Below are 14,353 nucleotides of genomic sequence, written 5' to 3'. Positions count from 1 at the left end.
AATATGTGGTGACGTAAGTCGTCGTACATTAGCAACACATTCTAAGTCGATGTTTGGCTGATTACGTTGTAATCCGGGCTACTAATCACATTTTTATTCTCCTCTTCAGTTAATATGCTGTATTTATTATCCAATTATCTCTGTTGAATCAATGAAATCATCTATTCATGAGTTGATTTACTGCGGCTAAGCCAGGTATGATTTGTACGTTTAATTTAATCAAAATCAATATTGGTATAAGAAGTTTGTGAAGATTGTTCAGTTGAATACATTTTACATGATCGCTAAATATTGCGCATTAATTATAGCTCAAGGTGTAAACCATTAGATACCAACTCAGTAGTAGTCCTAAGTTTAAGTGCTCTTTACAAAGGGTGAAATCCCCAGGTTTAATCCTTGGTGATGTCATGGATATCCGCTACAGAATAGTAGTCCTATACTGGAACAAAACAACTGTCCACTAGTTCCTGGTCTTCAGTGTTTATACAGTTAAAAATCAGTCCTTAATGAAAAACTACAAAAAGAGATCAAATAGGTTGTGTCATTCTCTCTAATGAATCTAAAGTAAATAATTCATAACAGTTTAATTCTTTATTGACAACAGTATTTACATGAATTTTTATAAATTCAGTGAATCTATTTTCATGTAGGTGAACTGTTACAATCCGATATATAGATTATTACGATTTTCTCATAGCTTATTGAATGATGACGAAATGTACGGTGCAAGAATAATTCATACTTACTTAACATTATTGTAAACTAACTGACAAAATATTACGTAGTCACTTTCGTTATTCACCCTATCAGGCATGGTCATTTGAATTGCAAATAGCTGTCAATCAGTGAGAATCAATTTTACATTACATAGCAAATATATTTCAAGTTTTATATCTGTGATTCAGTTGTTGTGTATTTCACATATGCTCACACCAGTTCAATAATACCATTACTGGTTCTTTTCATCAATGTTTTCGTCTAACATTCACGTTCATCTCGAAACGAACTCCAAACAACAAAGTTATATACAGCTTCAAGATTTAAAAAATTGTACGTAAATTGAAAGATTAGTAATGAGAACAATTGATTGTAGTGCCTTGAAAAATATGTGCAAAATTCTGGTGTAGTTTTGTTCTTTGAGCTGGATGGTTTGGTCGTAGAGCTTTCGTTGTTCCGCTGAACACCAACAGCACAAACTTCAGGTAGAAGTGAAGTGTTCGAATTTCTTCACATATGACTCACAGCTCTTGTCCTGTAGACCTCAATCTTGATTGACTATAGTTGACCTTTAACCTGCCATTGCTTACTTGTTTCTTTTGATTTTATCTCCCATTGGTTTGATTTTTGGTTCTATATTTGTCCATGATTTTTCTGATTGGTTGATAGATTGAATTAAGTTCAATTTGTTTATTGGTAACTAATTGACTTGAGTTCCAAGCTCCTTAAAATTCTCTGTTGTTTTTAGAATTCCCTCTACCCAAATCTCAACATTTTTCCAGTCGGATATGTGCCTAGATGCTAGTTAAATAGGAAAATACCTTAGTTCCATAATTCATTATCAGAAATTCCATTTGTAATGATGAATTGGAATTGTGAAATTAAATAGTTGTATTATATCAAAGATTTTCATTACTGTACGTAACTAACATAATGTAAAATTGGTTATTAAGCTTGTTAGTATTTACTGTTGCTTAGCAATTTCATTCATATCAAAATCATTACAAATTTATGCAAAAAAAATATATTAACTCCATGTTCACTTAATTTCTTTTTGGAATGATGAAAATTATTAACTGGAAACTATGCACTTTGCTAGGAGAGAAGCATATTTTCTGCCTCAATTATTCTCTTTGAACTAGATTTCTTATATTCAGATTCTATTTTCATTGATGTTATCATTTTAATCCATTTTTAATTTTCTGCCCCATTTGACTACTGTAAGTTGTGACAAACTGAACCGTCACAATATTCTTGCCAGTTTCTACATTGTGTATAACTGATTAAGTTGTAGTGTATAAGTAATATGATTTGGAGTTAATCGTAATCTTTATAGATGTATGCAATAATTGTTTATCTATAATATATTGAATATTGTCTAATTTTTCATATATTGTTTTTTATACTTATATTCCTCTAACTTTAATTTTGTCTTGGTTTCTATATAGTCAATCTTAAACAACTGCAGTTTTGTTCTACGGAGCTTCTAATTAGTTCTCTGTTAATTTTTGTATTCTGCTAACTAATATTTTTTAGCTTATACACTAGAAGTTCATGTCATCAATTTTATTTTATGACTATAAACAACTGAATCAATATCTTAAAACTAAGAAAAATATTTATTCATGTTTCTTTTTTGCGCTAACTAATTAAGTTCGTTATGGGGTTTATCCAGATAATTAGCTTCGTCCCAATATATCAGAGTCGTCGTTGCTCATTTCCGAGGAGTCCCATCCCGGGACGAAATAGTTTTCCAATGCTTTCAGGTTTTCAATAATCGTCTATCTTATATCGGTTTACGATATGAATGTGATTCATTTGAAACAGTCCTGTATAGTACATACATCATTGTATTATATTATGCAATCAGTCTTATCTAAATATCATGGTTCATATTTTACATAGTTAAGATCATGAGTCAATTGAAGCCAGACCACCATGGAAAACCTGGAAGCACTGGACGGCCGTTTCCTTCTATTGTGAGACTCCTCAGCGGTGCGCATCCAGGATCCCGCCTCGCGGGATTCGAACCTTGGACCCCGCGAGCACAGGATCCCACGAGGCGGGATCATGGTTCAGTTTACCTATTCCCCTTAAATTCAGTTTTTTGTTAAACGTATTGTCGTACTTGCCCACATTCTTTTTGATTACGCCATACTATTCACTACTATTAAGTAGTTCAAAGTTTTCACTAATCATTTTTATGTTGTACATAATGCCATTTAGACTCTTCCAAGAGCTTCTTATAGCCACTTGCTTGTACAATGGGGTGAAGTCTTTGCTTATAAGCTTGTGACTTAAGGCAATATCGAGGCAGTCCGCACATGATGCACACATGCCAACGAGAGACTGATCAATTGCAGTCCTAAATAATAATGAGAAGATACAAGTAAACAACACCAAGTAAATTAAATGATAGTTCTCCTATACGTTTATTTAGAGCAAAAATAATTATAGGATTATGGTTTTCATGTGTCATTCAACTAACAGTAAATTCCAACAGGGTTGTCAGCTTTAATTTCCATCCACAGTATCAGAATTCAATGTATTCGTTTAAAGTACATAGGTTGGAGTATTTGGTCACTTCGATGATCGTCGAATGCATATTTTATCTTTCCAGGGTAAAACCTTTTAGTCTGTATCGTTTTCTGATATTATTTACTTTAAAGTCGAGTTGCTGTGATGGACTACATATCCCTTTGATCCAGTCGATAGAACCTTGGCTAGTTAAGCGTAAATCATTAATCCCCCATTTCATATCTCTTAAAAAACGTCTTTTATCACTTTTGTTGCCGATAATTGAAGCTGAAGAAACGTTATTTGGCTTAAGAATCTAACCAACAATCTTTTTATCACTAGCCCGTACATTCAGTAAAAATCTTTGTCTCAACCAGCTTGTATTAAAAAGCCCTTTCAATGTATTTTTCTTATTTGAGATATTTTTAGATTATATATTTATGATAATACATATTACTGAAAAGAACATTTTGACTACTTAACATATTTGTATCCATTAATTCGTAGGCTGCCGTACGTTATTTCCCTGATCTTCCTCAGAGGGATTTTATCAATCATCAGGGAACTAGAAGTAATCCTTCTCCAAAAACTAGGGATAACAAACCCGAAAAGCAAAGTAGCCAAAGATCAGATTCGATTATGCGGTCAAAAATAAATTCATGTAGTTCTTTTCCTTCGAAACTGAATTCACATATTCCAACTCCTGATTCATTAGAGTCATCCATGTCTTTTAATAACTCTCCTCATCTTTCACCGATACCTAGCTCAGATCCGACCAGTTTCGACAAATCTTTTCTGTCTACTAATGATATTACAAATCCAGCTGTTGACAAAACCTTTCGAACTGTATATTCACCTCTACATAATCCAGTCACCGGAGATAATGAATCACACTATCGTTTAAGAAATATCTCTAATGATTCATCACTTAGAAATGTACGTAAAAGATTACATCCATCCAACCGCTTGAAAATTTCCCCGATCTCCTATGATAAATCTAAGTCTGACAATAGTAATCATCCTTTAATTAATACTGAATCGTTCACCATCGCAGACTGTGATATTAATGATTTACAAGAAAAGTGTACCAGTTTACCATTGTCTTCTCATTCGCCGTCATCAGCTTCATCAAGTTCTACAGTTGGATTTTTTCGTGATCCATTTAGTTCAGATAGTGAGGGGACATTAATTAATTCATCAAATATCAAGTTATCAGAACAAACTAACAATACACAAATCAATAGATCATCAACATATGCATCTCATTATTCGCCTAATTTATCATCAACTATCAAAAATAATTCCAATGCTCCAATTCATAGACTAAAATCAAAATCATCAAGAGGTCGTAAAACTCCCTGGTGGGACAGAACTCGTGGCAAAAAATCCAAATCCAAAGTTACTACTAATAATAATAACATTCAATGCGATAAACATAATGAAGGTTTATCATATGAGAAGAATTCACTAGTAAGTTTATCATTACAGTGTATCATGAATAGGTAAACAACAACACTTTTTTAATGAGGGTTGCAGTTCTGTTGATTTGTTTGTAAGCTTTCACTACCTTTCTTTCTAGAGGACTTGTTTCAAGTGTCCTTTTTTCCCGCTCACTTTTCTCTACACCTTTCGGTATTGTTTATATATATATGGAATCTATTACTTCATGCCTTAACTTCCAATTTTATATTTGTTTGCTGAAATGGTAGTTTCGTATTCAAAAAAATAATAACAATAACTTCTGTGGATAGTTTGATCGTCTATTTATTTCCATAATAATGATCAAACTCACAAATATATGTACACCTATTTATAGGCAACATTGTTTATCTATGTAGGCTGCATTAAAATTGCAAATAAAAACAGATCACTTTGCTATTTTTCTGAATCGTATGAAATTTAAAAGATTCACTAGCGCTAAAACGCTGATCACATTGATATAACATGTGTAAAATGAGGCTATACAGGGAATCCTGTAACATATATTAAACTGTCACTTTATGCTGTTTAGTAGCATTAAGTATTCATTACAATCGATTTTCTGAACAAAGTAATTCTTCCATCAAATATACAGGTTTATATCATTAGCTTTGAACTATGATAATGCTTGTGTAACATCTACTGATACACAATACTTATCTGGGCAAGCCAAGCTCTTAACTGGAATACTGCTTATTAATATTATTTTAGTGTTTACTTACATATATTTTCTTCAATTGTTGGTTTTCAGGTTGAAGCTGATTATCGTCAGTTTATCAACACACTTTCCGAGTGAGTTTTTTCCATTGGATGTATGTGGATTACTCATTGTTTCATTTTGATGTTTACAAGCATGTACATTCATCATGTATTATACATACACATCCTCATAAAAGATTATTGTTATACCTGTCGGGGAAATAAAGCTGCTTTAATTTGTCTCGTGCTTCAAAATCACTATATATTAGTTTGTTAGAGAAAATCCATCTAGGTTTATGCTCATGTTGTTCAGTCATGCCTATTACTTTTAATTGTATGCAATACATATACATTCCAACACAACTGGACGCCAAAAAATGTATGCACTACGTAGCTAACGATATAACATTATTGTGAAGTAGATTTTTACTACGAATATTAAGGGAAACTACAGCAGAATCGTCACTGCCTTCTATTATTACCCATGCCTAATAATGTATCAACCCGATGTGTTGCACCATCGCTAGGACCCCAGCCATGTTGTAACGAATCGATAGATGGCAGTTCTACACAACTTTTTTCATATCACGGTTTTCTTCACTCTGTCCCAGTGTTGACAAATAATGCACTGTGTAGAAGCAATTGAGAAGGCCTTCGTATAACGTGTCCAAGCCAGTGTTTCGAGATAGTAACGTCCGAACACACATGGACGAACATCAGCATTACTAGCTTGGTGTTGTCACGGAATGTCAGCAGTCCTTCGAACCCATAGAGTCACCGCACATTCTCAAGTTGGAGAGACCAGTTTTCGCAATCATAGAGTAAAACTACTCACTAACGCGTTGTAATCCCAATCTTCTGTAGGCAGACTAGCGTCAGAATAGTCCAGATTATTATATTCCGCTCGGATTTTTACTATACGTAGGTTCGTTTTGATGTAGTGAATAGGACTTTGTCTTTCGATTATTGATTCTGTCTTACTGAAATAAATGAAACAGTAATTTATTGAGATTGAAGTCCTTAATTAACTGAACCAGTCATATCTACATACATCTGTATATTATGAATAATGTCGGACCATTAAAGTCGTTATAGATACCAACTGAAACGTTATAAGACTCTTACATTAATAACTAGATCAATAGATGTTTAAAATATATTGACTCCGTACTCCCTAATTCTCTCTACTTATCACTTAACAAACCTGGTTAATTTTAGTCCTCTTAACGCATCACAATTTATCTATACGACTTTGAATTTTATTAAATTGACATTACTTAAGGGTACTCGAAGTAGTATTAGTAGCAATGATAGTTTCTAAGGAAATCACTCATTTTATCTGAAAAGAAACCTATCAGTTTGCTGCGAAGTTGTCGTCTTCTTTTGTTTATCTTTTTATTTCTCCATTTCCTTGTCTGACTGAATTATTTGCAAATTTCATTTTGGATCATTCTCATCATTGCTTCGTAATTTTCTTTATTTTTTCAATCACTATACTAGTCAGTCTGTTACTTCATCTGCAATTCATGCTAGCAACAATACCAGTAAAGATCTCCCGCATAATTCTAATCAAAACATCCACAACAATGATAGTAATACACGTAAAAATACGTCGTCACGTCTATCTAGAAAAAAGTGCACTCAAATAAAAAATACTATGAATAATTTTACTACCAAAAATAGCAACGTAATAAAGTTCACATTTGATCAAAATACGCATTTTGCGTTGGGCTCATCAGCAAACACGTAAGTTGTTTGCCCTTTTCTATCTTAGTTCATTGTTGCAAATATTTTTTTGACCAGTCAGTGGATATCACAAATTTTGTCTTACAAGTTCATTGGCTTTTTTCACTATTATCTGGATAGAGACAAACAGACTAGGACTAAAAAGTGAGGCCAGGTTTTCTATAGTTAACCATAGAATGATGAGTCATTGATTAAACCATTTAACTTTCACCCACTGTTAAGTCTCAGGTCCGAACCCCCACGTATTCACATCCTCATACTCTTCGAATCGAACCCGAGTTATTCAAATCTCATGATAATAAGATTAGGCCGCTGAACAGTCATTCTCACTGGTCAACATTTATAAATCCAATGAATTCGTGATTCATCACCATTCTAATTCGATTTCATTAATAAGAGTATTTCCTCAGTCCAACTTGTAAGGAATTATAAGTTCTCAATCATGAGACTTCTCAAATTAAAATTAAATAATAGATATGCCATACTCAATGTATCCTTAGATGGATTATCGGATCTTACCTTTGTATATTTCTTGAGTAATAATAATAGTCACATGTATCTATCTTCCTTTTTTCGTATATCGTTTAGATTATTAATGGACATTTTCTCATCTGAAATTATTTTTCAATAGTGTATTTACTTGTTTGCCTCTTTTATATTCTTCCTTTCTCAATCTCTCACTCCGTTATATTTTAGATGGCTTGGTATGGGTACTGCACGTGGTCGTATTTACAGTAAACATCCAGAATTATTTCGTTATATTTGTGATAATGAAGATAAAGCATGGCTTGTTCAAACTGGTCTGATCATTAGTCACGGTGTCAAAGCATATTTAGTTCATGCTGAACAAGTACATCAAATTGCTACACGGCAAATCAATCCATATTCATCAAAAGCTGATATAGAAAAACTAAAAACCTTTAAACTACCTCATTGGTTTCTACAAAAAGTATGAAATTATTAGTATTTTATGTTGATAATGTGTGTATCCTAATTGTGTTGTCATAAAAGTGTGTGAGATGAAAGTTAGAGATGGCCAAAATAAGACGTGACAACAGTACACGCAATCAGTGACTGTTGGACTAAGCCGTTTAAGTGGATTCAGACTACTTAATTAGGGTCCATATGACTATCGTAACTAATGTTTGGAAGAGAAGTTGGGTAATATGACTCAAAGCGAGCCAAAACCATGTAAATCCATTCACTCTTTGTATTTCCCTAATTCTTTAGTCTTAAGCTTCTAAGGTGATCACATGTATAGTCAAATTTTACTAACAATGCTAAAATTCCTTCAGAATCATTAACTTGCGCATTTCTTCTAATTCAATTTTCCGTATTACTTTTACCTTCTGATTGATTGTTATTGCTCTTAGTTCGCCAAATTTCCGTATGCTTGAAGGTCGTTTTGTACTGCTTGTCCTACCTCAAATATCAAGTTCCCTTCAATCTGTCTTCTTCCTCTGTTGTCCATCAGGTGTTGATGTGGTTTGTAAATTGTAATTGTCGAATTCAGAGAGAACCTGTCGTATTAGAGTAGCTCAATGGTTTTTCACCAAGTCATAGGACCGTACTAAACCCCAATAACATGATAAAACATAAACTTATCTCATACTCTTTATTTCACGATCTTATCTTCACTTCCAAAATCATATTATCTATGTCCAACATGTTCTATTACTACTACTGTAATGAACAAACACTTGGGTAAAGTGAACCAAAATCACACACTGGATTAATAAAATTTGAAAACAATACATTAAATACACTATTTTCCTATCTTCCTTGGTTTGTCCCTTGCAAACCCTATCGTTCTTCTGTTTCTGTTGTTATTTCGATTGGTTTCTGTTTTCCTTTCTCTTCTCTTCATTTTCCTCTTTTGTCCGTAAGAGTCCTACTTTGAGTCCTTGATACATAATACTTATACTTGTCCGTACGAGTAGTACACACCATACTACTACTACTAATGATATCATTATGACTTTTATTTGTGTTAATAATTTGATCTCTGAATGCTCTGATATGATTCGGCGAATTGAAGCCAAATACATATTTTGCAAATTCTACCTTGATTATAATCGTCTGACTGATAACCAAATTTTACTTGATCTAAATTATATTTTTCATTATTTATCAGTTTTTTTATACTGTTAAACTATTAACGACCATTCTCCTGAGTTCATTGTTTCATCGGTGATTCATATCAGTTAGTATTTCCAACTTATTCGATCTAAACATTTTCTTTTGTTCCAAATTTTACTCTTTTTAACTAGTAGTTAAAACTTATTACTGAAAGTTTAATTCAACCAGTCATTTGAATAACGATTAAAGTGATTTAGCTTCTTGTTAATTAGATTTACTTCAACACCGTAGACATTAGTTATAAAGACTAGAATGAATAGATTTTTCTGTCTTCATCTCATTTAATCCAACTGGTTGAAGATTATGTTAGAATGAGAAGGGTATTTCTTTCTTATTCATTTGCCAAATAGAATTCTTCATGGAAAGGTTGTTACAATTAATCCAATAATTATGATAGTATGTTTATCAAGTCAACAGACCTTATCGTAGAAATTTGCAAAATTAAATCTCTTTTCTTGGGTTAAATATTTCCCTACCTCAATTTCTATTCCGATACACTCATAACTGAATTCGCTTTACAATTCAATAATCATTTACTCATTCTATTTGTTTATTATTTAAATTAAAAAAGGTTAAAACTGTTGCATCACGTCATTCATTTTTCGTGCATGTTATATCAACTGAACTAGAGTCGACGAAGAATGAAATAGAAAAAAATATACAGGATAATTCTTCATCAGTTGATAGACCATTTGCTTCTCCTTTTATACAATCTTCATCATCTTCGTCATCATCGTCTATGTCCCGATCAAATGTTAGTCAATTCAAATTGGACAATTCAACCTCTTTGTCAAATCCAATGGAAATTAATCATTATACTAGTCATAATATTATTACTACTATACCATCATCGAGAAAAATCCTCGTAGGTCTCTCTTTGTTTTATTCCATTATCATGAAATTATCGGTAATCATTGTGAAGTGATACATTGAAATCTTAAGCTGTTTGACTCCATATTGAAAATTCCATAGTCAATTATTATCTGGTAGTACTCTTGATGTGAACTAACAGTGTTAAATCAACAAATATTCAAATAGACAAATGAAAATGAATGGACAAGTAATTTTTCAATTTGTGTATGTAACATTCGACTGACTACAATGAAGCTGATGCAGACTGTTTGATTCAACAGCTGACGATTATTCTTGGCGGTTTGTGGTAATTTTAATGGTTCAATTCATGAGTCGATCTAAGCTAAACCACCATTGAAAACCTGTAAGCACTGGACAAACGTTTCGTCCTAGTATGGGACTCCTCAGCAGCGCGCATTAACATATTTGGATGCTGGCCCAATTGTCTAGAGGCTAAGCGTTCGCGCTCGAGATCGAAGGTCCTGGGTTCGAGTCCCGTATGTGAGATCGTGGGTATGCACTGCTAAGTAGTCCCATACTAGGAAGAAGTGACCGTTCAGTGCTTCCAGATTTTCAATGGTGGTTTAGCTTGGATCAACTCATGTATTCAACTATTCTTGATTTAACCAAATTCCAGCTCGAACTTGTTTGTTTTTGTTAACACGCCTGATAGCTTTTTAATTAAGCATTTTTATCTAGTTGAAGCTAGTTTATTCAACAGATACATATGCGCCACACAAATCTCTTTTATTTTATGTAAGGGCTGTGATACTGCCCGGTTGACCAAACCGAAGCAGGTGGTTTTCTTTGAGTATCACACCTGGAGCCTTTGACCTAAATGTCCGATCCACAAGGCAGTGGAGCATCGTGAGGAGATGCAGTCCCATGGTAGCCGGTGACCAACGATTGATTCATACGCCATTTGTTCCATCAGGATACTGGAGCCCATGTGCACCATCGGTTTGGAATCAGGGTTTTCCAACTCCCTTAGGTGGACTTTCTATGTCCACCAACCCGGTTAAAGCGTCGGACATTCGCTTTTCGTCCTTTCAATTTCGTAATCAACACCCCCGCCACGAGAAGGCAGTGAGTAGGATCTCTCTGGCAGAGGCTATATACGCGTGGCCATGTGAGAGCATTTCGAGAGGGAGAGTGGACTCTCCTCACTCTCGGCTGTACCAGGGCACTTGGGGGCATTATTTCATTTTTGGTGCTCTAATTCTCCCACAAACTCACTGATTTGTACAAACAATAATATGTTTTACAACGCAATTTTGTATGTGACATGCATAAAGTGATTTAGTTCACTAACGAAAAATAACTCTTAATAATATCCAAATTTATACAAATTGAACTTGTAGGCGTGCGGATTTAGTAAGAAAGAGAGAACATGACTTCATCGCATCTACAGATTTTTATGATTACGATAGAAAGAATGATGTAAACAATAATAATTATCAAAAAATAACTCTAAAGTAACCATAATAGTGGTAATAATGATACAATAGTTGAAGACGTCATGACAAAACGAAATACTGTAAGAACGCGGATCATTTATATTTTGCTTTTATCTTACGTTACGCCCACGATATCACCATATATTATTACACAATCAAAGTAGATTGATCTTGACCTACGTTTCATGCTTGGTATTACTGTAGACCGAGTGGCTTAGTAAAAATGATCCATATTATTTTGGTTCTGTTTTTTTTCTTCAACAATTTATACTTTTTTTCACTGTTGAAACCATGAGTCAATTGAAGCTAGACCATCATCGAAAACCTGGAAGCACTGGATGGCTGTTTCGTCCTATTATGGGACTCCTCAGCAGTGCGCATCCACGATCCCGCACTCGCGAGATTCGAACCCAGGACTTACCAGTCTCGAGCCGAAGCCCTTAACCGATAGACCACTGAGCCGGCATCCAACGGTGTTATACTTTATAGTTTTGATTCGATTGAATCATGTGTAATTGTTTAATGTACTTTTTTTTCTGTTAAAATTTAGAATTCTCCAGTTATATTTTCCTCCTCATCACCATCAGCATTGTCGTTGGCTTCTTCTTCATCTGTCACATCTAAATATTCTTTGACTGCATCATCGTCAGTGCAGGAATGTCATGACACGGACAATAATCAAAACAGTAATAATAATAACAGTAATGTTCTATTAAACCGTAACTACACCAAGTCAAGTTGGAAATCAACCAATTCTTATTCAAAAACTATGTCTATCGACTACACTGACCAGAATAATAACAATAATTTAGTGAATAAAATTCAGTCACTCCCTAGTCCCAACCCACCTACATTGGAACGTTTTGACTATACTACTAATAGATAGACAGCTAGTAATATATATATGCATTATTAATAATTTTCAGTTTTTTTTCTTTCAATTGATACTTGTGTCTTTCAGTTCATTTAATTTATTTATTTATATTCGTTCATCCAATCACTCACTCGTTGCCATTTCTTTTTCTATCCTATTGCCTTGTTTCTAGGATATTCCATTTTTCGTTTCTCTCTCGACAACCCTTCATATTTCACTTCTTCTCATTATGTGATAATTTGCTTGTTGTTGATAATCTCTTATTTTTTTAGGAATTAATCATGATGATAAACTGTGTATTCTTGTTGTTGTGGTGGTTGTGATTATTGTTTCATTTATGCATTTCAAAATAAACAAACAAACAGGTAACAAAATGAAGTAAATAAAAAAGACCCATTCGATAGGTTTATTTTTTTGTCAATGAAATTGTCATTTAACTGTCCTCTTCGTTCTTTGAAATCCTATTGCTTTTTCTTCGTTCCTTTTGTGTGTGTGTGTGTGTGTGCATATGAATTTAGTTCTTTTGTAATAAAAAGGAAATATTGTACATACAAGAAACATTAAAAATCGGCTGTCTGTATATATGTATTTAATATTGTTACTGCAATAATGGCTGTGTACTAATTACTTTCATATTGTATCATCATATATTCTTTTCACTGTCGTCTGGTGTTTGTTTCATCCTATTTCTTTTGTTTCCATATTCTTCTTCTTTGTAATGGAGAATAATTCAGCTAATTATGTGTATGCATGGTTCTTTTCTTCTGTATCTTTCTCGAGCTCGATTTGAATCATCACATATTATAAATACACATTTCTGTTTTTAAATAATCAATATTCATTCATATGAGATCGGTGCTGTTATTTGCTTTAGTTACTCAGTTCATACTTACATATATACTACTAATTCTACGATGTCTTTGTATACTACCTCTTTTTATTTTCTGATCATTGTGCTTTATGTTTGTGCTGTGTGTACATTTTTATTTAGAGGGGGGAGGGGTATCTGTATAACTCATGTATAGCTTCGGGTTCACTGACTTGAAATGTCATGTTTTGTTTAGAATAAACAGTCAAGATGGATTGATTCATCAATAAGTTTGATTGTCAAAACAAATTGTTATTACATTTCAGTTGAAGATGTCATTCTCATTTTTCGGGTCCTCAGTCTTACCGACGCTTGCTATAGATTCTATTTAACTGACATCAAATTTTTGGTAAATTAAGCCATTCGGTATTAATTTTGGGAAGGCTGTTATAAAATGATCTTGATTTTAAAATAATAGAACTACTAAGACTTGTGTAAGTCTCGTTAATTCTTACTAAACACCACTACGCTTTTTTTAAAATTATAGTTACCTAAAATTGCCCAGTTTTCAAGCTAAGATTGTTAACGTCATCATCACCATTAAGGCACGTCATTTTTTCCATTGTTTAGTGTCACTTTCAAAGCAATATGATGAAAATCCGCATTTTGATTTCACTCCGTTGTACATTTATCATTTAAGGTTAATCCCACAATAATTTTCTGTGATTGTAAACAAGAATTATTTATTTACTCAAGTGCTAATTGTTTCCGATACAAAACTTATTGACTTATTAGATTCATTCATATTCCTCCAACTGGGTCAAGTCAGAAATAAATGAACAACACGACCATCTGTTGAGTTGAGTTTATTTGAAGTAAGCAATTACACATTTCCAATAGATTCAGTTTCAAGTAATGTGATTTAATTTATCTGATGAAGAATTAAGTGTAAGATGGTAACTTATTGCCTAAAGTATTAGACTTTCAATCGCTAGTTGTTAAGTTCGGACTTTGTCCCACCAACTTCAATCTGGATATCTCTATAGGATTACCAGGTGTTGTAAC

At 33.4% G+C, this 14,353-nt stretch overlaps 1 protein-coding gene across 1 annotated transcript in view; it reads left to right on the top strand.

Annotated features, from left to right (window-relative positions):
• Positions 1 to 12,492, top strand: part of Smp_161370 (putative serine/threonine-protein kinase STE20) — a gene marked incomplete at its 3' end in the record, with an annotated part of 48,233 nt that extends 35,741 nt beyond the window's left edge. Inside the window, exons 6-11 of the mRNA XM_018794775.1 lie at positions 3,742 to 4,704; positions 5,465 to 5,505; positions 6,913 to 7,158; positions 7,855 to 8,107; positions 9,869 to 10,162; positions 12,157 to 12,492. Coding sequence (XP_018649154.1) covers positions 3,742 to 4,704; positions 5,465 to 5,505; positions 6,913 to 7,158; positions 7,855 to 8,107; positions 9,869 to 10,162; positions 12,157 to 12,492 — 2,133 coding nt within the window. The remainder of the gene's footprint in view (positions 1 to 3,741; positions 4,705 to 5,464; positions 5,506 to 6,912; positions 7,159 to 7,854; positions 8,108 to 9,868; positions 10,163 to 12,156) is intronic.
• Positions 12,493 to 14,353: the final 1,861 nt, after the last annotated feature.

Source organism: Schistosoma mansoni, chromosome 1, assembly GCF_000237925.1.
Source record: "Schistosoma mansoni strain Puerto Rico chromosome 1, complete genome".
Taxonomy (NCBI): Eukaryota; Metazoa; Platyhelminthes; class Trematoda; order Strigeidida; family Schistosomatidae; genus Schistosoma; species Schistosoma mansoni.
This window is presented reverse-complemented; position numbering and strand designations above follow the sequence as displayed.